The sequence below is a fragment of the Camelina sativa genome, chromosome 11, assembly GCF_030686135.1.
Source record: "Camelina sativa cultivar CO46 ecotype springtype chromosome 11, ASM3068613v1".
Classification (NCBI taxonomy): domain Eukaryota; kingdom Viridiplantae; phylum Streptophyta; class Magnoliopsida; order Brassicales; family Brassicaceae; genus Camelina; species Camelina sativa.
The window spans coordinates 47,639,149-47,662,977 of NC_141890.1; the positions used below are offsets into that span (position 1 = coordinate 47,639,149).

General features: G+C 39.8%; 4 protein-coding genes, 1 non-coding gene and 3 pseudogenes across 15 annotated transcripts; 6 read left to right on the forward strand and 2 right to left on the reverse strand.

The window, feature by feature from the left end:
* Positions 1-98: 98 nt before the first annotated feature.
* LOC104726618 (interactor of constitutive active ROPs 3) lies at positions 99-5,071 on the reverse strand. Of its 3 annotated transcripts, XM_010445511.3 has the most exons (5): positions 4,689-5,071; positions 2,959-3,070; positions 2,446-2,620; positions 594-2,105; positions 99-493 (listed from the first exon to the last, which is right to left on the reverse strand). In XM_010445511.3, the coding sequence occupies exons 2-4, from the start codon at positions 2,976-2,978 to the stop codon at positions 618-620; spliced, it is 1,683 nt and encodes a 560-aa protein (XP_010443813.2). In that variant the 5' UTR covers positions 2,979-3,070; positions 4,689-5,071; the 3' UTR covers positions 99-493; positions 594-617. The 3 variants fall into 3 exon arrangements, with proteins under 3 accessions (XP_010443813.2, XP_087331695.1, XP_087331694.1); XM_087475569.1 differs by lacking the exons at positions 2,959-3,070; positions 4,689-5,071 and adding an exon at positions 2,749-2,949; XM_087475568.1 differs by lacking the exons at positions 2,959-3,070; positions 4,689-5,071 and adding an exon at positions 2,740-2,893.
* Positions 5,072-5,858: 787 nt separating this feature from the next.
* On the forward strand, positions 5,859-7,055 carry LOC147935548 (tetraspanin-4-like). Its single transcript, XM_087476389.1, has 2 exons — positions 5,859-6,458; positions 6,533-7,055. Exons 1-2 carry the CDS (start codon positions 5,946-5,948, stop codon positions 6,875-6,877), a joined length of 858 nt encoding a protein of 285 aa, XP_087332515.1. The 5' UTR covers positions 5,859-5,945; the 3' UTR covers positions 6,878-7,055.
* On the reverse strand, positions 7,009-8,693 carry LOC147935549 (tRNA-splicing endonuclease subunit Sen2-2 pseudogene; annotated as a pseudogene). Of its 2 annotated transcripts, XR_015573062.1 has the most exons (3): positions 8,480-8,693; positions 8,282-8,378; positions 7,009-7,890 (listed from the first exon to the last, which is right to left on the reverse strand). The product of XR_015573062.1 is annotated as a tRNA-splicing endonuclease subunit Sen2-2 pseudogene, transcript variant X1 (transcript). The 2 variants fall into 2 exon arrangements; XR_015573063.1 differs by lacking the exon at positions 8,480-8,693 and having other exon boundaries at positions 8,282-8,417.
* A 506-nt stretch (positions 8,694-9,199) lies between these two features.
* On the forward strand, positions 9,200-12,477 carry LOC104729012 (uncharacterized; annotated as a pseudogene). Its single transcript, XR_015571734.1, has 5 exons — positions 9,200-10,007; positions 10,371-11,146; positions 11,259-11,662; positions 11,749-11,952; positions 12,035-12,477. The product of XR_015571734.1 is annotated as an uncharacterized LOC104729012 (transcript).
* Positions 12,478-12,844: 367 nt separating this feature from the next.
* Positions 12,845-16,215, forward strand: LOC104726620 (L-type lectin-domain containing receptor kinase I.7 pseudogene; annotated as a pseudogene). 3 transcript variants are annotated; one of them, XR_015571738.1, is made up of 3 exons: positions 12,845-13,127; positions 13,254-13,356; positions 13,763-16,215. The product of XR_015571738.1 is annotated as an L-type lectin-domain containing receptor kinase I.7 pseudogene, transcript variant X3 (transcript). The 3 variants fall into 3 exon arrangements; XR_015571737.1 differs by having other exon boundaries at positions 12,851-13,127; positions 13,254-13,342; XR_015571736.1 differs by lacking the exon at positions 13,254-13,356.
* LOC104726619 (L-type lectin-domain containing receptor kinase I.8) lies at positions 16,197-18,933 on the forward strand. Its single transcript, XM_087473736.1, has one exon. It carries the CDS (start codon positions 16,723-16,725, stop codon positions 18,679-18,681), a length of 1,959 nt encoding a protein of 652 aa, XP_087329862.1. The 5' UTR covers positions 16,197-16,722; the 3' UTR covers positions 18,682-18,933.
* Positions 18,724-18,804, forward strand: TRNAL-AAG (transfer RNA leucine (anticodon AAG)). The gene has a single exon. It is a non-coding gene; the product is annotated as a tRNA-Leu (tRNA).
* A 7-nt stretch (positions 18,934-18,940) lies between the features above and the next one.
* LOC104726621 (L-type lectin-domain containing receptor kinase I.9) lies at positions 18,941-23,272 on the forward strand. Of its 3 annotated transcripts, none has more exons than XM_087473731.1 (3): positions 20,209-20,346; positions 20,460-22,667; positions 23,209-23,272. In XM_087473731.1, the coding sequence occupies exons 2-3, from the start codon at positions 20,476-20,478 to the stop codon at positions 23,231-23,233; spliced, it is 2,217 nt and encodes a 738-aa protein (XP_087329857.1). In that variant the 5' UTR covers positions 20,209-20,346; positions 20,460-20,475; the 3' UTR covers positions 23,234-23,272. The 3 variants fall into 3 exon arrangements, 2 of the variants coding, with proteins under 2 accessions (XP_087329858.1, XP_087329857.1); XR_015571735.1 differs by lacking the exon at positions 20,209-20,346 and adding an exon at positions 22,897-23,102 and having other exon boundaries at positions 20,359-22,667; XM_087473732.1 differs by lacking the exons at positions 20,209-20,346; positions 23,209-23,272 and adding an exon at positions 18,941-19,538 and having other exon boundaries at positions 20,460-22,801.
* Positions 23,273-23,829: the final 557 nt, after the last annotated feature.

Here is a 23,829-nt window from a genome sequence, read left to right on the forward strand (position 1 = left end):
TTAGGTTAAGTTTGTGTTCACGCGTCCGAAAAAGAACGGATTAATTAGTGGATAGAACAGTGAGACAATGGGTGAATGAAAAAAAGTAGAAGTTTAAGTAAGGATGAAGGAACATATATCATTCTATAGAAAAATCAGAAACAGCAAGTTATCTTTATCTATCTCCTCCATAGAGTCTAATTTTCATTCTTTAGGGCCCATTAGGCCAAGGCCCAGAGATAATTCTTGTCCTGCTACGTGAACCAGAGGGTTTCATGTTTATGAACATTAACAACAGTTACTACCTCTACCTAGTTGCACAATGACATACTTTTTTAGTTTTAGTAATCTTCTTCCTGGAGAAACGTAACATAATAGTAAAATTACGACAACTTAGCTTAAATCTTTCCAACAAGTATTTTTTCCAGAGCATAGTTCTCAGACTACTACTAATTCACATCAATACCGGAGTCACAGGAGTTGCTCTTATAATCCAACTCCAAATCGACGGTACCTGAGAAGCAGAAACCGAGATGGGCAAAGCAATAGTCAGTTTCTTACTCTCTTGAGAGAAACATAGACAGCAAGAGATAAATAACTTAAGAAGATAATACCTAATTATATAAGTCATTCCCCAGCTATTTCTGAGGCTTCTTCCACAAAACACCAATTTTCTTGAGCACATTTCCATTCTTCTTCTTCGTCAACTCATCGTCAATATCCTCAGAGTAAGGAGAGTTCGTCTGATTATAGTTCCCGTTGTTTCCAGCAGACAGCATGGCGGTAGCTGCTTCAGCAGCTTTTCTCCATTGGTTTGATTGAACTTTTAACTTCCTGAGTTCTGTTTCCATTTCTGAGTTTGAAGTTTGAGTAGCCTCTAGTTGCTCCGTGACTCTAACTGCTCTCTTGCTACTCTTGTCAGCCTCTTCCATTGCAATCCCTAGCTTCATGAATGCATCTTGTACATCTGTCTCCCTCTTGTGGATATCTGACTTCAGTGTCTCGTTCTCATCTGATACAATCTGGAGTTCTGTCTCTTTATCCATCAAATCTGCCTTTAAATTCTCGATCCCCTCCCTTAGTTTCTTCAGCTCAGCTTCAACATCTATCTCTTTCTGGTTCTTTATCAGTTTTTGGCATACGTTGTCTCTATCCTCTGAAATAAACTGTAGCTCTGTTTCCTTGGCCATCAACCTCGCCTTTAGCTCGTCTATCTCAGATTTAGCTATCTTTAGTTCAGATTGGAGTTCAGCTTGTATCCGTAACCGAGAAGAAGCCTCTACGTTCCCCTCTTGGTCTTTTTGATCAGAAGCTTCTAGAGCCGCTCTCAGTCGCTCTACCTCACATCTTAAGGAAGATACTTCTTCCTCCATCTCATTTGATTCCCCACGTTTCAAACTTTCATAGTCTTTAAGCAGGGTGTCGTGGTTTTCCAAATCCTCTGGACTGGTCTGAAGTTTATTCACAAGAGCTTCAAGCCACGCCATCCTTGATTTTGACTGTTGAAGCTCCACCGCCATCTTCTTGTAACTCTCAACCGCTTTTGTGCCATCTGACTTCAGTTCTTCTACTGCCTTTTTCGCATTCTCCAATTGCCTAAGAGTTTCAGTAGCCATAGCCTCGGTCTCAGCTTCTGATACCTCACAGTTCGTAAGTTGGTTCCTGAAACTCTCGACAAGGAAAATCGTGTCCATCAAGTTTCCTCTCAACAGTCGTACCTCCGAGTTATGCAACTCAGCTTGTTTCACATGACCAGCTTCAGAAGAAGCCACCATCTCAATCTGAAGCTTGAGCTGTCGGATCTCATGAGCAACAGCAGCCAATGCTGCTCTTTCACCAGCAGTAGCACTAAACTCCAAATCACACTCCTGAGATATACCTTGATGAACAAGAGAACCGGGTTTATCCGTTTCTTCTTCCAAGGCTGAAACTTCCAAAAACTGATTCTGGTTCTCCTCAAGCTTAGAGGAAACTTCTTGCAGCTCTTTCCTGGACCTGTCTGCTTCTTCCTCTGCTTGCTTCTTTGATGTTTCAGACACTGAGACTTGATCTTTCGCCTTCTTTAGCTCCTCTTGAAGCTGTGATACTAGCGACTCTAGCTCCGTTATTCTACTCGGCCTCTTCTTCTGTTAGCCATGAAACATATCACAGTGTTACAATAATCTCAAGAAGAAGAAAAAAGCAGACGATTGAGTCAAAATTAGTTACACTATCATCTCTCAACTACCCAACTTAAATGTTCCACCTAATTCTATATCCATAGGCCCCCAAATTAAATTTATCCTAATTTTTCCCCCATCAAAATTAATACAGAAACATGTTATGTAGGAAAGGCTTGTTTTGGATCATGCAAATAAAAGGAATTTATGAAATCTAGTACCCCAAAACAGTGAATAAAACAATAAAAAGAAATCTTTCAAGACCCTTGGATTGAATTTGATTCAGCTTAGTACATGAGGCTCATACCTCAGAGACAGGGCTTCGTGGAGACCTACGATCCAGAACTTTTGGACTTTTATCCTTTGGTGTTCTGTTATTAGCTGAGACAGGAGGTGAAGAGGATTCAGACTCTAGCGATCCTATCTTCAGTGATCGAGAAGCTCGAGGAGACACCTTCTTAGGAACATCTGGAGATCCATTTCTGCCCCAAAACACAAAAATATATTAAATTGTAAACCAAGAAGATATCACACTCCAAAGTTGCAAGCAAACGAGTCAGAGAACGAAAAAAACTTCAACTAATAGAAACAGATTATTAACAGTCATCACTTGTTGAGTCTTCTTCTTCCTTCAGAGATTAGAGAAAACTTGTGGTAGGATTTGATTAAATAGAAAAAAAAATGTTTTGAGGACCACAAGAATGTAATCTTCAAGATTCAGCGTTGAAAAAGTGCAAAACTCCCACAAGATAATCACATAAAAGGAGACGAATCAGCTATAAATGCAAAGAACCATACGAAGACAAAAACCAATATTTACCTTGCCTTTTGGGTCTGCATACTGTAATCTTATCACTCCAATGCACAGGATGAATAAAACTTTGTTCACAGAGTAGATATTTTCAGCCTCCTCTTTGATTCTTCAATGTAGCCTGACCCACCAAGAATTGTATAGAGCTCATGAATATTAAATGCAGAAAGATGGAGACATATTTAAAAGCCCAATGGCAGAGAGAAAACATGATAGGAGTTATTACAGAGAAAAGATAAGCGTAAAAAAACATATTTCTTTACGTCTGTAATCAAATCCACTACCAGAAAATGAACATCCTAAAGAAGAAACAAAATCTTTTAGTTCACTTCTTACTAGTGTCTAATGTCAGACATAGAGAGATTCGTTGGATTGTGCATCATTACCTACTGCAAAACCACATTAAATTAAGGGTATGCCATCATGTTCATGATTCTTGACCAAACATCTGATTTCATTAAAAAATTATGGTTTCTTTTTGGTGTAAGACCGTTCTACTCAACCATATCTGCTCACTCATAGCTCTTGAACACCACACCAAGATTTGGTTCTTTAATATCCCACTCAATGGACAATACAATACTTGATTCCATATTATAAAAGTGGGACAGACCACACACAATCAAAGTCACATCTCAGGTGAATCAGAAGCATATTGACAAAAGATGACTTCAAAGAATGCAGTAGCTGAGTTTGTTTGTTCTGGATGTATCCAACTAAGCCCAAAGAAAAAAAGAGAAAGAAAGACCAACTTATGTCTTGACATTATAACAAACCATTGATGCTAACAACACAAAGGTGTTTGACTATAAAGTAACATAAAACGAATCTTCAATAGTTGCCTCTTGACTATGTAATGTTCACAACCTATAATCATCAAGACTGGTAACAAAGGGTCCTACACAACTACACAAGCAGCAAAATGTGGTAGATTTACTTAACCGTCCCCACCAGATTCACCCTCCTAAACGGAACACACGAGGGTTATACTGTCATTATCTAGAACAAATTCCATCTTCTCCTTCATTATTGCCGTGGAAGGAGGGGACTTAGACGTTAAAGAACTACTACTATCATGAATCATAATGAGTTTCATAAATTAGAGAAATTAAACAGATAAATACCCACTCCAGAGTCAACAAGACAATCAGAAATCTAGTATTTGGTTTCCTAGATGAAACTTTTTTCCAGAAAAAAAAAAAGGAGAATCTAATTAGTAAAACCACTTGAGTGCAATGATCATGTTGATAAAAGTAAACAATCACAGCGCAGCAGAGAAAGAAAAAAAGCTTCAACATTTAACCTTAAAAACTACTAAAGACAAAGAATAAGGAGTTCTTTTTTATAAAAAAAATCCAGACCAGATATGAAGTAATGTAATGCAAAGATTAAACTATCCCAAAGTCCTGCTTCAAAAGTAAACTAAAAGCTAAAATAATAAACACAATAAATCAGAGAAGAAGAAAAAACAGAGACATTTTGATGTTAAACCCTATATACTTTAATTTCTTCAAATATTAAAGCTAAATGAGGATGTAACCCAAAAAGACTTGAGCTTTCTGAAAGGCAAAATGCGAAAGAGGCAGCGGAATATGCAAAAGAGACAACTTTTTTCTCAGGTAAACAAAAAAGACACTACATTTTTTTCCAGGGAACAGTGTAGCTAATAAAAGTTTCCCATGAAGATTTTTAATTAACAGAACCAAATTCAAAGGAACAAAAAGGAGAGAGCTCCTTACGCTGCGAGGTGGGTTCGTGGTTGAGGAAAATGGGAATAGAGATTTGAAGAGCAAAACCTAATTAAGTTTGCAGAGTCCAAGAGGGACACAGTGTGTGTGTGTGTGTGTGAGAGAGAGAGAGAGAGAAGAGTAGGTAATGTGTGTTGTGGCTTTGGGCAGTGAGTCTGAGCAACAAAGAAAGAGAAAGAGAAGGGAACAAAAGGTTATTCCAAAACGCAGCACGACAAACGTACTCCTTTGTCGTTTTGATGATTGGTTTTTTGATTTTTGAAATTTGATTTCCGGTTTTAGACAGAGTCCCATGTCCAAAACCAAACCCGGGAATCTTTTTTTATACACTACTTTCTTTTTCTTATTTTTCAGTTTATGGTATCTATATATTTGATTATAAATAGTTTCTCATTCACTTATTGTACTTGTCAACAATTTGGTTCGTCGCCAAAATGGTATGACTGCATTGTTTCGAATCAAACTAAAATTCAAACAAGCAACACAATATCTAATCACCTAACCTATTCTTCTGACTTTCATATTCCTTTTGCTCACTGTCAAATGTCCACCATGTTAATTTTTATTTACCAAAATCTACCCTCAATCAATAGTCTTGCTTAATTGGGCCATAAGTTTGCTCATTCATTTTCTTTACCAAGCCCACCCCATTTAACATTTAAAATTACACAACCCTTATTTAATACTACTACTAGGTTTTAGCAAAAACCAATACAGTACTATCTATGTTTTCAGTTTTCACCATAGGCGTGCCAAGTGCAATGCCCGGATTTTTAGAATTGGGTAGGATTGAGGAGACTTGATAGTATGGTCGGTCGGATAAAACTTTTTTAAAGCTAAAGCACTCACTTTTTATCGTTAACTGTATTTTGGGACACTATGGCCATAGTCTATGGGTCCATCTAACTCATAAAATATGAGTTATTTTACAGTTACTTTTGCATATAACCTTGTTTATATATAGAACAATGACAGTAGCACAAGAGCACTACACAGTCAGTACACAATCACATGTATAAACACAATTTCAGTTCAGAACCATTTAGTCAAAGTAATATATATAACCAAAACAAAAAACAAAAAAACTTAGTTAACCGTCACTTAACACGTGTCATAATCAGACAACAAGAGCATGTCCATTGATGTAATTCACATTTCATCATCACCGCTATTTCAATCAACAACAACACCAAAAACAGAATCACACAAGAAACAGAGCAGCAACACTCACAAAACAAAAACAGAACCATGAGATCAAGTAATAACCTTATAGGTCTGGTAAACTTCTTCACTTTCCTCCTCTCTATTCCGATCCTCGGCGGAGGAATATGGCTTAGCAGCCGAGCTAACTCAACAGACTGCCTCAGATTCCTCCAGTGGCCACTCATCGTCATCGGGATCTCAATCATGGTCGTTTCTTTAGCCGGAATAGCCGGAGCTTGTTACCAGAACAAGTTCCTCATGTGGCTATACCTTTTCGCCATGTTCTTAGTAATCGCTGCTCTCATCGGTTTCATCATCTTCGCTTACGCTGTTACTGATAAAGGCTCAGGCCGGTTCGTGATGAACCGTCGGTATATGGACTATTATCTCCGTGATTATTCCGGTTGGTTAAAGGATCGTGTCACTGATAATGGTTACTGGACTGGAATCAGATCGTGTGTTAGAGATTCAGGGGTGTGTAAGAAGATTGCTAGAGATTTAAATGGTGTTCCTGAAACTCCTCAGATGTTTTACTTCAGAAAGCTTACTCCTATTGAGGTATATATATATACTACTTTGACTAGTTTGTTAATTAGAACCTTGTATGATTTGTATTTGTTTTAAATCTGTAGTCCGGGTGTTGCAAGCCGCCAACAGATTGTGGCTATACGTACGTGAACGAGACAGTGTGGATACCAGGAGGAGAAATGGTGGGACTGAACCCGGACTGTATGTTGTGGAACAATGACCAGAGAGTACTTTGTTACCAATGTAGCTCTTGTAAAGCTGGTGTTCTTGGTAGCTTGAAAAAGAGTTGGAGAAAAGTGTCGGTGATCAACATTGTGGTTTTGATCATACTTGTTATCTTCTATGTCATCGCCTACGCGGCTTACCGGAATGTTAAGAGGATTGATAATGATGAAGCGGCTGGTGAGGCAAGGATGACCAAATCTCATCCTAGTCATTTTCAAATTTGATGAGACTTGACTAGTATAGTTGTGTTTCTAGTACCCTGTTATGGTTTATGTTGTTGTTTTTACACTTCTACTTTTTCGTGTTGTTTTCTTTGGATATGATACACATGCATGATGATGATCGCTCTTGTATATTTTTGTGTTGCGATTAGTATCTAGCAATATTATTACTGCTTAAACATATGATATGCACCTTAAAGTAAAAAATAGTTCAAAATGACACGTAAAATTCAAAGTTAACAGGGAAAGGTTCGTCAAAGGGTTTTAAAATTACTCACAGTGGTAACATTTGGTTTTGAATTTGTGGTTTCATCTTCACGACTAAGTTGTGGACTCCACCTACTTATTGTCTGTTCTTCTACTGTGAAGTTCTCCAAACACAAAGGTAGATTCAAATCCTCTCCTTTGAAGTTACCATTGACGTAGAGAGTCAGCAACGTTTTCGCAACACTTCCGCTTAACCGAACAGGACAATGGATATCTGACCACACTCTTAACCGATCACTGTCACCAGACTGAACCAAAACCGAGTAATCAGAGTGGACAAGAGATGGATGGTGACGGTACGCCACGAAATCCACACCGTACTGCAACCCTGATCTCAAAACCCAGTTCTTCGATCGTAGATGTGAATAAGCTTTGTAAAACATTGGGAAGTTTGGTCTTTTTGATTTCATGTACATCCATGTGTCTACTTCATTCTCCAAGCAACGACCTTGAAGGGAGATTTTGATGCATTTGAGACTGTAGAACAAAAAGAAAGCTTCTTCAAACGATAACTGAATCCATTTCTTCACTTTTTCTACAGATAGAATGAGTCTGCCAAAACAACAACGGTCGAGAAGCTCAGCTTGCTCTGGCTCAACCACTAGAAGCACATTGCAACTCGAGAGAGTACCCGAAGACTCTGTCTTGGCTAGAGAAAGCTGGAGCTCTGATATTGATACTGAAATAGGTTCTGCAAGAGCTTTTGCTTCAGCACCTTTCCATTTCCATCTCGGCCCCATGGAATTGAACTGCTTATACATATAGCATAAAAATCAAACCTTTACCATATTAAAAAAAAAAAAAAAAAAAAAAAAAAAACATAATGGGTTGAACAAAAGAGATTGTAAATGCTTTTAGTTTATTACTAACTACAACTCCTATAGTCTAGGAACTTATATAAATATTGCATAAACGCATCTTGAAGTATCTAAGTAGGAGCTAGATTGAGAAAAACTAAGAACTTTTGATATTGGTCCAAAGATCAATCGACATTCAAATACAAATAACAACCAAGTGATTATACATTCTCATTTAAGATGATGTATTCTACAGGAGCAAGCAATGACAGTGTGTACTAATATGATAGTAACCATGAAGAGAGGAGAAAACTAGAGAAAGGGATATAGGCAGAAACGAAACCTGAAGTTTTGATTTTGAAGACGAAACAGAGAGAATCAAGGACTTGTTCAGCAGAGTTAACAATGGAGAACTATTCTTCAAGGATTCCAATGGAGAGCTATGCAGTAGCAAAAAAACGTAATCCCGTGAAAAATTAGATTATTCTTGATTTCGATTTCACTGAGGGGAAAATCGAAAAGACAGAAGAGGAAGACTAACTTGCGTAGAGAAGACGAAGACCAACCCACCACGATTTGTTGAACTTGAGAGAGGAAGAGATCGAGAGAATTGGAGCTGAGATTCGGATCTCTCGAAGACGAAACGAGACCGTTCGAGACTTTCTAGCAGCAGAGATTTTTTTTGTCGTGACTCGACTCGCTTGGAGTCCAAAACAATTTCAGCAAAAACCTATTAAAACGATGTCGTCTGGACTATAAAACAATTTTAGCAAAAACCTATCAATTATTTGAAAACCATAATGGGTATAATCGGGCTGCCTAATTAATACCCGTTTAGGCCCGTTAAACACATGAATGACAGTTAACAGGAAAGTTACTGTTTCTTGATCTGTAATTTTGAAATTTTCATTAATTTTATTGATACTGGCTCTGATTGACTTGGATTTTAATTTGATCTGATGGATTCCTCCTATTTCTACTCAACTACACCAAACTGACTGATAGATATTAGATGGACACCAATTCATAGTTTACCTTTCTTTTCTCTGGTTTCAAAATTCAAATTAAGAATTTATTATTATTGATCTTTCTTTACTTATTTTGACTAAGTTCAAACGAAGAAGAAGCGTCTCATGTAAGCCGTTCCCGAAATTATCTTTTTACCCTTCTTCCACACACACGTGTGATGTGATGTGATGTGAGGGGTCTCTCTCTGTATATATAATTAAAAAAAAAAAGAGACGATGGACGTAAAGCAAAACAAAACAAAAAAACCCATCCGTCACCACAACACAGAGAGAGAGTAAAAACAGTTGATTTGCTGCTACTCATCGCTGCGAGAGAGAGAGAGAGAGAGAGAGAGAGAGAAAAGCAAAAAGTATGGCTTTCTCGTCTCGCGATTCCGATTCCGAGTACGCTTACCGTTTACAGATGGAGGAAGCACTCGCCGCTTCTCTCTCTTCCCGATCTCAACGACCACCGTCTCCGCCTCCGGTTGTTGCCACGTGTGGTATCGCTATCGTCGTTGAAGACGAGCCGAAGCCGACGACGACGGCTAAGACAAGTCGAGGTTACGGTTTCGATTTCAGGAGAGCCGTCGGCGAAGGGAACTCTAAAGGAAAAGGCACTGTCACCACTGGTATTGCTATGTGCCTGTACGTACGGATGAACGAAACCCTAACACTGGAGTCGGCAACTCGGGAAACACTTCCGGAAACCCTAATATCAGACCTTCTTCGGCGGTTCAATCGGTCGGAAAGGGTAGTTCGAGGGTTCACGCTGCTGGTGGAAGATTCGATGGGAACGTGTTGTATAGGCTTTACTTTAAGGGTTTGGTTAGCGAAGACAACGGGAAGGGGAAGATAACGGACGTACTCGCTGGATTTGGGGTTGCTATTTGTGACCAGAGGGATAATTCGTTGTTCGAGATGAAGGGACCATTGATTGGCCATGGTGTGAGTCGTCAGGGAGCAGAGCTCAAGGCATTGATTCGAGGACTTACCGAAGCTTCGAAGTTGGGGATCAAACATATCGCTTTTTGTTGTGATTCTTTTCCTATTTTCCAATACGTAAGCTGTTGAATCCGGATTGAAATATATGTTTTGTTTGTTGTTGTTGCTGATTCCTCTGTTCTGAAATCTGAAATAGTAGTGAATGTGTGTGTGTGTGTCTTTGTGTTGGGAGTTCTCATCTGGAAACTAGGATGAGTAGAAAGGAAAAGAGTATTCACGGTTAAGAGTATGATAATGTGTGTGTGTCTTTGTCTTTGGTTTGCATTGTAAAGATGTGACTGCGTTAGTCTTTACTAGTTTATGAGACGGTAGATTGTAGCTTCTGAGGTTCTATGCTTTTGTTTTTTTGAGATGGTTTAGTTTGTATTCTGGCTATTCCTGTCATTATGTTTCATAAGATTGTGTTTTACTTGAATGTAGGCTAGGGGAAAGTATGTGGCTAAGCAAAAGAAGATTTCGCTGTTGTTGAATGATCTACAAACCATCATGGGAGACTTTTTATCTAGTCAGCCTGTTCTGGTGGCTGGAAATGATGTGAAATTTGCTTATAAGCTTGCAAGGGAATCAATACTTGCTAAGGTCACTCCTCATGAAGATCCTCGCCAAGCAAAAGCAACTAGGAAAGAGGAGTGTGCTATCTGTTTCAACGACATCTATGCTGAGCGCATGTTTTCTGTTGACAAATGCCGTCACCGCTTTTGCTTTCAATGTGTGAAACAACATGTAGAGGTGAAGCTGCTTCACGGATTGGTTCCGAAATGTCCCCACGGTGGCTGCAAGACTGAGCTGGTTATCGATGCCTGTGGCAAGCTTTTGACTCCAAAACTGAGTCAAATGTGGCAACAAAGAATCAAAGAGATTGCAGTACCTGTCACAGAGAGGGTTTACTGCCCTTACCCGAGGTGCTCGGCTTTGATGTCCAAAACCAAGATTGCTGAAACTGCCAAGAGCTTACTGTCTGTTTATCCCAAATCTGGAGTTAGGAGATGTGTCGAATGTCGTGGCCTCTTCTGTGTAGACTGTAAAGTTCCGTGGCATGGAAATCTATCCTGCACCGAGTATAAGAAATTGTATCCTAACCCTCCAGCAGATGATGTGAAGCTAAAGTCTCTTGCTAATAATAAGATGTGGCGCCAATGTGGCAAGTGCCAACACATGATTGAACTGACACAAGGGTGCAATCACATAACTTGCAGGTATCTATCGATTTCTCTACACATTTGATCCTCTTAAAACCTTTTATCAATAAGACAGATTGCAATCTTTCTGTGTTTAACTATTCGACATTCCCTTTGGTATTTTCGTTAGATGTGGGCATGAGTTTTGTTACAATTGCGGAGGTGGATGGAACAAGAAAACGGAGACTTGTGTAAAACGCTGCCCAACCTGGGATGAAGCATACATCATCACACGTCAAGATCCAGTGCGTGCCAATGTGGCTCCTAACAACTACTTTGATGATGTCATCACACGTCAAGATCCAGTGCGTGCCAATCTGGCTCCTAACAACTACTTTGATGATGTCATCACACGTCAAGATCCAGTGCGTGCCCATCTGGCTCCTAACAACTACTTTGATGATGATGACGAGGATGAGGATGATGATGATGAGGATGATTACGACTATGATGACTTCCTCCTTCATTTTGGGCATGCAATGAATGATCCTAAACCTGATGAGCCCTTCGACCCCTTCTTTGACTTGCCAGATGGTAATGTGTCCTTCCAAATCTCTCTAAAACCCTTGAATCTCATATACTTCATTCATACTAAAAGCACTCTCTGGTGAATCCTGTAGGTGTGATCTTTACCCCCGATATGCTGTCTCCCAAGAGTCGTCGCCAATTGTACCAGTCGGATGATGATGATTCAGATGATAATGCTCCTGCAAATGAGTTTGGGGAATACTATACCCGTAATGATCTGGAAGCACAGAGTGCTAATGCGATGAATGATCCTAAGCCTGAAGAGCCCTTCGACCCCTTCTTCGACTTGCCAGATGGTAATGTGTCCTTCTAAATCTCTCTAAAACCGTTGAATCTCATATACTTCATACTAAAAGCACTCTCTGGTGAATCCTGTAGGTGTGATCTTTAACCCCGATATGCTGTCTCCCAAGAGTCGTCGCCAATTGTACCAGACGGATGATGATGATGCAGATGATAATGCTCCTGCAAATGAGTTTGGGGAATACTATACCCGTAATAATCTGGAAGCACTCTGTGCTAATGCAGATGAAGATGACGAATACTTTGGAAAGTATGGAAGGTACACTGGAGGACTACACGAACCCTTTCCATCCTGACTATCCTCATTTCTGAGATTTGGTTTGGCACCAAAGTTGGTATCTTTTGCTTTTGTATTTTCCACGTCCAAACTCTTTCCTATGCTCTCTCTCTCTCTTTAATCTTTTTTTGAGGTTCATGCTTTTATGACTTTTTGTGCTGTATGACGGATGTATGAGTTTGGGTAATCTTTGAATTTGTAGACAACTTGGGTTTAAAGTTAGGGCAATGTTTTCGTTTTACGTCTTTTTCGTAAGTTGTTTGTTGACTTGCTCATCTTTTTGTTTCCCTTCAATGAGATTTGATAGCGAACTGAATTACACGCTGTACCACCTTACGGGAACAAAGATCATTTCATCAAATTTGAGCAAAATGTATTATAATTTCAATGATAGACTCCAAAAAATTTCTAACTGGTTCTCGGGATTTATGCCTAACTCATCGACGAAATTAGTGTATTTAAACATTACTTAATAACAAATATGTTATCAGTTTGCCAAAAAAAAAAAAAAATTACAAATATGTTATCACTGTATTTAGTAGCCCATTACGAAAGGGCCGATATCGGGCCGGATAAAACCCAGTTTACATCGCCCACCCACCCAAATTACCCTTAAGGCAAATACTTTTTTTCTTCTTCTCAGTTGTCATCACCGTCTCCGAATCTCCCAGCCGGAGATATCACTCGCCGTCTTTTTTTTTCACTCCCGGTGACGATAGATTCAACAATCCCGCTTTTTCTAAATTAGCTCAAATAAATCCACTGTTTGAAGTCCCCATCTGTTGGGATTTGCAGCAGCAATGCAAACGTCTCGTAGTCAAGAAGCTGAGGCGGAGATTAAATGTGCTTCGACTTGTTGCTTGAGCTTTCTACGAAATAGCCTGAAGGAAGGTTCGTCATTTCTTAGTATATTGTCATATTGCAGAAATTTGCCGTCACATTTATATTGTTCTGTGACTGTAATCTGGTTATGATATTGTTCCTTCCTTATATTGTTCATCATTTGTCTGCCTGCAGAATATTTGGAATAGCCATGAAATCTTAGGAAATATAGGTGGAAACTTCCCGTAAAGCGTGTGGATATGAGACTATTGAGTTTGTTAAAGGCAAGATTGAAATTGTCAGTATTCAATAAAGTTGACCTTTGACACAATGTCATAATATACATTACTGTATTAAAAAAGTTATCTACCTTATAGTATCCTATATTATCCTAATGTCAATGAGTATTTTGAGCCCCATATTTTAATTTATACCGTGAAACACGATAGAATTCTTATCCGTTAATTTAATGATTTGACAAAAAAAAAACTTTGAAGTCATGTCCAAATGATCCAGTGGTTCTGCCAACTGGATTACTTGTTTTTATCAATAGATTTGTTTTGCACCGTCGCCCTCTTCTTTTCAATGATCAGTGAGCCTTTTGACATTTTCCTCTTTAAATAATTGTACTAAAGACTAATCTTTTTTACCGCTTTTCTTTTGTGTCTAATGGAATATATTTTTGCTGTCTTCGACTTTGACAGGTGTTCAAAAGTCTTACTAAGGGAAAAGGTTATATACCATTAAAGATTCCAAATACCAAAAGCAGTCGTAATATTTGACTCTGAAGTCGTATTCAATGGGTGTACAAACCAAAGAGAAAGAGATAATTGTTAAGTAATTGGAGCAGAGAGAAGTAAACAAAAGCAAAAGCGAAACGATAACTCTCTCTGTTAGTGTCATTTCCAATGATTCGAGGATTGCTTCTGGGAATCATCTGGGTGATATTTTGTGTTTGTCCATCATTTCAACAAGAGACGACGTTTCTTTACAACAACTTTGGTCAAGCTGATGACCATCTTCACCTTGACGGTAGTGCAAGAATCATTCCCCGTGGTGGTGGTATCCTGCAACTGACAAATGCAACGGGTTCTCAAATAGCTCATGTTTTCTTCAAGAAGCCGATTGAGTTCAAATCATCTGAATCAGTCTCCTTCTCGACACATTTTGTGTGTGCACTGCTCCCTGCAGGTGATCCGAGTGGCCATGGCATAACTTTTTTTCTGTCTGATTCCACTGGTTTTAAAGGCGCAGAGGCAACTCGATACTTTGGGATTTTCAACAGAAGTGGATCTACTTCCACACGTGTGTTGGCTGTAGAGCTTGATACTTCTATTGCTTCAGATGTGAAAGATATCAGCGATAATCATGTTGGGATTGATGTCAACAGCGCCGTGTCTGTGACATCTGCCAACGCTTCTTATTTTTCAGACAAAGAAGGGAAGAAGATAGACATAAATCTCTTGAGTGGTGATCCTATCCAGGTTTGGGTGGACTATCAAGGAACAACACTGAACGTTTCATTGGCTCCTCTTAAAAACAAGAAACCAAGCCAACCTCTTTTGTCAAACACATCCATCAACCTTACTGATATTTTGCAAAGTAGAAGAATGTTTGTCGGGTTTTCTGGTTCAACCGGGTCAAGCATGAGTTTCCAGTACGTACTCGGGTGGAGATTCAGCAAAAGCATGGCGTCTCTGCTCGACATTGACATCTCAAAACTTCCCAAGATTCCTCACACTAACACTAAAAAGAACTCTCCATCTCTTGCGCTCAGTGTTCTGCTTGGTTTAATAGCTTTCTTAGTTTTGGGGATTCTTGTTGCAGCTTATTTGTATAGGAGAAACTTGTACTCTGAAGTAAGAGAGGAATGGGAAAAGGAGTATGGTCCACTCAGGTATTCCTACAAATCTCTATACAAAGCAACAAAGGGGTTCAATCGGAATGAATTTCTTGGGAGGGGAGGTTTTGGTGAAGTCTACAAAGGCACTCTATCTCGGAGCAGAGAGCTGAGAGAAGTAGCTGTGAAGCGAGTATCACATGATGGTGAGCACGGTATGAAGCAATTTGTTGCTGAGATCGTGAGCATGAGGAGTTTAAAACACCGAAGCTTGGTTCCACTTCTTGGGTATTGCAGGAGAAAACATGAGTTATTACTGGTGTCTGAGTACATGCCAAATGGTAGTCTTGACCATTACTTGTTTGATCATGATAGATCGTCTCTCCCCTGGTGGAGAAGACTTATGATCCTCAAAGATATCGCATCAGCTCTTAGTTACTTACATACAGAAGCTGACCAAGTTGTTATACACAGAGATATCAAAGCTGCAAATGTTATGTTGGACGCAGAGTTCAATGGAAGGTTGGGAGATTTTGGCATGTCCAGGTTATATGACAGAGGGGCTGATCCAAGCACAACAGCTGCAGTGGGAACTGTTGGTTACATGGCACCTGAGCTTACAACAATGGGTGCTTCCACTGGAACTGATGTGTATGCGTTTGGTGTTTTCTTGCTTGAAGTAACATGTGGGAGGAGACCTGTGGAACCTGGATTGCCTGCTGCAAAGCGTTTTCTGATCAAGTGGGTTGGTGAATGCTGGAAAAGGTCTTCTTTGATTGATGCTAGAGATCCAAGGTTGACAGAATTCTTATCCCAGGAAGTTGAGAAGGTTCTAAAACTCGGTTTGCTATGTGCAAACCTTGCTCCAGATTTAAGACCAGCCATGGAACAAGTGGTGCAATACTTAAACGGAAACCTAGCTTTGCCCGAGTTTTGGCCCAATTCTCCAGGGATTGGAGTTCTCACTCCAATGGCACTTTCGCCAGCACCGCTCGTGATCCCTTCACTATCATTTTCGTCATCCTCTTCCAACAACTCGATGTTTATTACTCACTCAGTTCTGTACGGGAGTGGACGATGAAAGTTTCTAACAACTTGTTTCTTCTTGCCCTCTTGATATTGACTGATTTTCGACCCGATTTTGTTTCACAGATGTATATATACACACACCATGTTCATTCTTGACATCCTCCATCAAGCTTGGCTTGTAGAGTGATTAATAAAGACTGATATTTAGTGTAACTTCTTGCAATTACTTTACTAAACATTTGTAAAGCATGTGATATATAATCTGGTTATGAAATTATTTCTTTTTAAGTGTTAGATTTATTTTGGAAATCTGACAGACACCAAAGACGCAACAGTTTGGTCTTCAGCTAACCTTGTTCATGCTAGATCTCAGGTACCTGCACTTTTTCTTTTCGCAAATCAGACATCCTAGGAGATGCATGTTTCAGCCCATTTGAGTAGGCTCTCTCGACTTCTATAAGAGTTGAAATACTAAGAGATAGTGACATTTCAACATTCTATATATTGTTTAAGACAAGTAGGCCATGGGTATGACAATTAGTGAGAAGATTGCCTTTGAATACTGTTAAATTACAAGGAAATTTCTGTTATGTGGAATTTGTGTATTCTTTTAACAAAGAAGACCAAACTGTGACAGCCATCATATTGTTGAAGTCAACTCTTACCAATTCTCTTGGGTTTGTAAAATGCATATTGTTCTTGTTGTGGAGTAATAATCTGACCTTGTTATGCAGATGGAGAGGATAGTTATTTGCCATACCATTGACTCAGAGACAAGACTTTACTGCATTAACAATGGATCCAGGATTGGATCTGATCTGGATGATGATCTCCTTTCTTCTTCTGATTCACCTGTCAAGTCAACAAGAAACTGGGTTTATCTTCAACGGTTTTCGCCAGGGAGATCTTCATGTTGATGGGGTTGCTCAAATCCTTCCCGGTGGACTTTTGCGGCTGACTGACACTTCAGAGCAGAAAATGGGCCATGCTTTCTTCAGGCAGCCCTTGGTGTTCAGTTCATCTGAATCTCTCTCTTTCTCAACGCATTTCGTGTGTGCAATGGTGCGTAAACCAGGAGTTACTGGAGGAAATGGGATCGCTTTCTTTCTATCTCCTTCCATGGATCTTTCAAACGCAGATGCAACTCAGTATTTGGGTCTTTTCAACACCACAACCAACAGATCTCCCTCATCTCATATCTTTGCTGTTGAGCTTGATACTGTTCAAAGTGCAGAGTTCGATGACATCAATAACAATCATGTTGGCATCGATGTTAACAGCCTGACCTCTGTCGAGTCTTCTCAGGCATCTTACGTTTCAGACAAAGGTCTGAACAAAAGCATAAACCTACTGAGTGGAGATTCCATCCAGGTCTGGGTGGACTTTGATGGAACTGTACTAAACGTTTCACTGGCGCCACTTGGGATTCAGAAGCCAAGTCAGAGTCTTTTATCAAGATCCATGAATCTTTCAGAAGTTATACAGGATAGAATGTTTGTCGGATTCTCTGCAGCAACAGGACAGTTGGCAAATAACCATTACATACTCGGTTGGAGTTTCAGCAGAAGCAAGACGTTATTACAAAAGCTAGACATCTCAAAACTTCCCAAAGTTCCTCATCCTAAGAAGAAACCTCCTCTACTGCTCATTCTTCTGTTGATCTTACTTGTAATCATACTCTTGGCACTTCTAGTAGGAGCTTATCTATACAGGAGAAACAAGTACGCAGAGGTAAGAGAGGACTGGGAGAAAGAGTATGGTCCACACCGATACTCTTACAGATCCATGTACAAAGCAACAAAAGGGTTCCACAAAGATGGTTTCCTCGGTAAAGGAGGGTTCGGAGAAGTCTACAAAGGAACTCTGCCTGGTGATGGAGATATAGCCGTGAAAAGATTCTCCCATGATGGAGAACGAGGGATGAAGCAATTCGTGGCTGAAATCGCAAGCATGGGTTGTTTGGATCACAGGAACTTGGTTCCACTATTAGGGTACTGCAGGAGGAAAGGCCAGTTTCTCCTCGTATCCAAATACATGCCTAACGGAAGTCTTGACCAGTTCTTGTTTCATAACAGAGAACCATCACTTCCTTGGTTCAAAAGGCTTATGATTCTAAGAGGCATAGCTTCAGCTCTTCAATACTTGCACACAGAGGCTACACAAGTTGTGCTACACAGAGATATCAAAGCTTCTAACGTAATGTTAGACATAGATTTCACTGGAAAGCTAGGAGATTTTGGTATGGCTAGGTTTCATGACCATGGAGCTAACCCAATCACAACAGGAGCTGTGGGAACTGTAGGTTACATGGCACCTGAGCTAACTACAATGGGAGCTTCAACTAAAACAGATGTATACGCATTCGGTGCATTGATACTCGAAGTAGCTTGTGGGAGAAGACCCGTAGAACCTAATCTGCCGATTGAGAAACAGATTCTGGTGAAATGGGTTTGTGATTGCTGGAGAAACAAAGCTTTAGTCGATGCTCGAGATCCTAAATTGAGTGGAGAGTTTAGGTCTCAAATCGAGATGGTACTGAAATTAGGGTTGATGTGCACGAATCTTGTACCGGAATCGAGACCTGACATGAGAGAAGTTGTGCAGTACCTTGACGGACAAGTATCGTTGCCGGAGTTCTCACCGGATTCACCGGGAATCGGGATGCTTACTCCGGTTTTGGTAGGAGGGAACAACTCTTCTTCTCCGACGACAGAGTTTATAACTCACTCGATCCAATACGGAGTTGGACGATGAAGGAACTGACATAAAGGTTGATGGTGTTAGTTGTGCACAAAAGTTGATATGGCCGAGTTGGTCTAAGGCGCCAGATTAAGGTTCTGGTCCGAAAGGGCGTGGGTTCAAATCCCACTGTTAACAGTTCTCTTTTTTTAATTTTATTTTGGGTACTATTTTAAAAGTTTGCAGTCAATATAGTGAAAAAACTGAAAATGGTTGCGGTACAAATGTAATATTTAATTTATGAATACACCCCTACTAATTCTCTAATTTACAAGACGGAGATTTCTCTATCCCCTAAGTAAAGCTTTAGTCTTTTCAAAGATTACCTTAGTTTGTTTTCTCATTGGGAGTAACTTGAATTTGAGAGCGGAATGTTCAGAACCATGACAAGAACGTAGCCTAAATTGGGGCTCTCAGTTGTGCGCACACCAAGTTGTAATTGTATCAGGTCTTTTGATGTTATGCTAGATGCTGAGGTAAAAGGACGGTTACTGAGTTTTTTTTATTTTATTTTTATGGTTAGGCTTCGCGGCCTCAGTGAGAATTTCAGACCACATCAGTCAAGAGCTTGCAAAAAATGGTAGCTTGCTGAGAGCAACCGAACATGTATGCCTTTTGTTGCCTTTGTGATTGAACTAACCTTTGGGATGAAACCTGTGTGAGTGGCCACTCGGTAGACGTTTTTATAAATGCTGGAAATTGGTTTAGATCCGAGTTTTCAGAGTAAAATTCTCTCAGCTGAGGAAGTCGTGATGGCTCTGAAACTAAAGTTGCTTTGCACAAATGGTGTGCCAGAACTGAGAGACTCAATGGAAGAAGTGGTGCGGATTGTTGGAATCTTCTTTGTTCGTTAGCAGTTATACAAGGTGGAGGTACAAACTGAGAGATCTCTTATCTGATTTTCACTTTACATTAATGGCTTTTTCACCAAGATACCATTTCCTGCTGCCACCCAATAGAGCTGTTTATGTAGGTGGACCTAGTAATTAAGCTTTATAAGTATCGTACCTCTGCGGAATTAAAGTTTTCTAAGCTAAATTAGTCAGTTTCAATCTAATATCATACTGCTCTTGGTGTGGTTACTACCGTGACATAAACCAAACAGTAAAAGCAGATGCTCTAGGCAATTCCATTTGTCATTTGCGGATTCTAAGTAGCAGAAGAGAGTATTATGTTATAGTGGTTGTCTATTTTATTTCCTCTCAATCTTAGTTTCAGTGATTGAAACTTTTGTTCATGTGGGATGTATTCTCCTGCACTTGTAGAGCTGAATTAGGAAGTCCAAAAGGGTTAGGTTAGCTAGGTAGGACCTAGCTATTGTTTCTATCAGTTGTCATATTCATCATTTAAAAGAAAATTCATAGTTGTTATGTATAGGACAAGCTTTCCTAGGCTTCTTCCCTTTGGTCAGGCTCATAATTGTGTTGATATCACAATCTGCGTATGAAAGGCCAAAGGCATGTTTAAAATATGTCTTTTTCTATTATTATATATATTTGTCTACTTCCTTAGAAGATAGCTTTAAATAGAATTAGAAGAAGAATCCAATGCAAGTTGGTACGTTGAGATCATATAAGTTAAAATATTGTCTGAAGCATATTTTGAAAATCACGTGAAGCTTTTTTAATTTAAACTTTATAATAAATATTGTGTTAGTGGAGTACAGTTTGTAAAGCCAAGGTGATTCCCTTGATTAAAGAAACAATATTAGAAAGTTTTTGATAGGCTTTGGATCACTAAAACAGAAGCTCACATACTTTGTTTGTTTCATTTTTTTTTTTCTTTTTCTTCAGCTTACGAGGTTATGAGATGCACATCAGATCCAGACTCTCTGCTTCATCATCTGGGATGGCTCGTTGGTTGTTTCAGATCCTGATCATCTCTTCTCTTCATCTGATTTCACTATCAAGTCAACAAGAGACAAGGTTTGTCTATGAAAGCTTCCTCGACCAAGAAAATCTTTACATTGATAAATCCGCTACAGTACTTCCCAGTGGAATATTGCGGTTGACGAACGCTTCAGAGCATCAGATGGGTCATGCTTTCCACAAGAAACCACTTGAGTTCAGTTCATCCGGACCACTCTCTTTCTCAACACACTTTGTGTGTGCTCTGGTGCCTAAGCCACGTGTTGAAGGTGGCCATGGTATTGCCTTTGTGTTATCTCCTTCTATGGATTTCACTCACGCAGAGTCAACTAGATACTTGGGGATTTTCAATGCTTCAACAAGTGGATCTTCCTCTTATCACGTTCTTGCGGTTGAGCTTGACACTATTTGGAATCCAGATTTCAAAGATATTGACCACAATCATGTGGGGATTGATGTCAACAGTCCTATATCTGTCGCAATAGCTTCGGCATCTTACTTTTCCGACATGAAAGGGAGTCACGAAAGGGTAGACCTTTTAAGTGGAAGGCCTATACAGGTATGGGTGGATTATGAAGGCACTATGCTCAATGTTTCGATTGCTCCTCTTAAAGTCCAGAAGCCAAGTCGACCTCTTTTGTCACACCCCATCAACCTTTCAAAGTTTTTTCCGAATAGGTCAAGACTGTTTGTTGGGTTCTCTGCATCGACAGGGACAGCGATCAGTGATCAATATATTCTTTGGTGGAGTTTTAGCACAAGAAGAGGATCACTGCAGGGATTTGATATCTCAAAACTTCCTAAAGTTCCTCATCCACATAAGAAACTATCTACACTGATTATTATCCTGCCCGTTTGTCTGGCTATTGTGGTGTTGGCTGTTCTTGCAGGACTTTATGTCCGCAGGAGAAGGAAGTATTCAGAGGTATCTGAAACATGGGAAAAAGAGTTTGATGCACATCGGTTCTCTTACAGGTCCTTGTTCAAAGCAACTAAGGGGTTCAGCAAAGATGAATTTCTCGGAAAAGGAGGTTTTGGAGAAGTTTATAGAGGAAATCTCCCAAAAGGCAGAGAAATAGCAGTGAAGAGAGTTTCCCATAATGGTGATGAAGGTGTGAAGCAATTTGTGGCTGAAGTCGTGAGTATGAGATGTCTGAAACACAGGAATCTTGTACCACTGTTTGGGTATTGCAGAAGAAAACGAGAACTTCTTCTTGTCTCAGAGTATATGCCAAACGGTAGTCTTGACGAGCATTTGTTTGATGACCAGAAACCGGTTCTTTCTTGGTCAAGAAGATTCGTGGTTGTTAAGGGTATCGCTTCTGCTCTCTGGTACTTGCATACAGGTGCTGACCAAGTTGTTCTGCACCGAGATGTCAAAGCTTCCAACATTATGTTAGACACGGAGTTCAATGGAAGGTTAGGGGATTTTGGCATGGCCAGGTTTCATGAGCATGGAGGCAATGCAGCTACAACAGCAGCCGTGGGTACTGTAGGGTACATGGCGCCAGAGCTAATCACAATGGGAGCTTCTACTGGAACTGATGTTTATGCATTTGGTGTTTTCATGCTTGAAGTAACTTGTGGGAGGAGACCAGTGGAACCGCAGTTGGAAGTTGAGAAACGACATATGATCAAATGGGTTTGTGAGTGCTGGAAAAAGGATTCTTTGCTTGATGCTACCGACTCGAGATTGGGAGGTGAATTCATAGCCGAGGAAGTCGAGATGGTTATGAAACTCGGTCTGCTTTGTTCAAATATAGTGCCAGAATCCAGACCTACAATGGAACAAGTGGTTCTGTACCTCAACAAAAACCTACCTTTGCCAGAGTTCTCACCATATACTTTGGGGATTGGCACATTTGCTCCAGTTCTGGTTGATGCATCCTCGCTTGTGGTCTCTTCCGCGTCATGGAATTGGTCAGTCCCCTCAGTGTCTTCTTCCTCAACAAACCACTCACCTTATGCTTGTCAGTCAACTGATCAGCCATGGGGACAGACATTAGACACTACGAACTCTCTTCACATAGTTGCAGAACCAGAGAAGCCTAAGAATATCTCACCCGCTGTCAAAACGGTAACATTGCCTGCAGAAGATCACGAGTCCAATCATTCCAGCATCGACAGTGTGAGGTAATTCCTGATGTACATATCAACAAGCAGATCTCATTAGCTCTCAATATTGTTTTGTCTGTATCACTTGTCCCAACAAATTCAGTTTGTTCCTTGGAAATACTTTTTTGATTAATGACTATACAGTTCACATATATTATAACCTCTAGTCCTCTCTCTGTTACCAAATCCTCATTTAGTACTAGTCCTCAATATGTTACTATATATGACTGGAACTGTGTCAATACAGATAAACGAAACTGACTGGATCCAAAACAAGTATACAACAAATGAACAGAACTAATTTAACAGAACCAAATGGATCTTAACTGACTGAAGTGATTACAATGCGATTCAGTAGTTCCTTTTCAAGCATGTAAACCTCTCTTTCTCCCTCAAGCTCGTGCTCTCTGTTTTGTCCTGCTTGAGAAATTTTGTGACGATGAAGGAAGTCAGGTCATTTCTCCAAAACCACCGCCTAAATTTGTTCCTCTCTATTCGTATGATTCACCCTACTAAAATAAATTGGTCATATCACTGACCCTCTTAAGTCTCTGTTCAGTGTCCTTAGAGATTTATTGGCCTGAAGTAACTGGAGAAGGCAACAGAATCAAGGAACGTTGTGACATGTTATTCAGCAAATGTTCAAACTACACAAGGTGCACTTATTTGAACAATAGTCTTATTATCTGAGTTTCATTTTACATTGATGGGTTTTCTCCTAGATGGTTTTGATCTGTTTCCGAGATGACTGTGTTTTCTCACATGAAGATTTAGGTTTATTAATGTGGTGAGAAACAAACCTTTAAACTATATTCGTTATCTAGAGACCATTCATAGCTGTCTTAACTTTGCTGAAGCTTTATTAGCCTTGAACCTTTTAGTCTGGCTCATACTTTTATTGGAAATAAAACATGGCTTTTTGTTTCGCATCGGGAAGGGCCAAGAAATATTTAAAGAATTAAAGTACAGATCTTAATGGTTTTTTCTGGTCAAAGCCTAAGATAACTTCAAGTCGAAGAAGTAGGAGTAAAATCTAATGAAAGTTAGTGAGCATCTAGTCCAAGGCATAAGCTACTGTTTAATTTGTTTGACCCGTTATTACCGCTTGTAAGTACACCACAATACCACATGCAGCATTGCTTAGTTTCATTGAGTTGAACTTGGGTCACCTTTTGGTTTT

Coding starts and splice junctions, on each gene's coding strand:
- LOC147935548 (XM_087476389.1), top strand. CDS start 5,946: ATGAGATCAAGTAATAACCTTATAGGTCTGGTAAACTTCTTCACTTTC. Junction 6,459..6,532: donor GAAAGCTTACTCCTATTGAG/GTATATATATAT, acceptor TTAAATCTGTAG/TCCGGGTGTTGCAAGCCGCC.
- LOC104726618 (XM_010445511.3), bottom strand. CDS start 2,978: ATGCAGACCCAAAAGGCAAG. Junction 2,621..2,958: donor ATGCAGACCCAAAAGGCAAG/GTAAATATTGGT, acceptor GTTTTGGGGCAG/AAATGGATCTCCAGATGTTC. Junction 2,106..2,445: donor CACGAAGCCCTGTCTCTGAG/GTATGAGCCTCA, acceptor CATGGCTAACAG/AAGAAGAGGCCGAGTAGAAT.
- LOC104726619 (XM_087473736.1), top strand. CDS start 16,723: ATGGATCCAGGATTGGATCTGATCTGGATGATGATCTCCTTTCTTCTT.
- LOC104726621 (XM_087473731.1), top strand. CDS start 20,476: ATGCACATCAGATCCAGACTCTCTGCTTCATCATCTGGGATGGCTCGT. Junction 22,668..23,208: donor TCCAGCATCGACAGTGTGAG/GTAATTCCTGAT, acceptor GTCTCTGTTCAG/TGTCCTTAGAGATTTATTGG.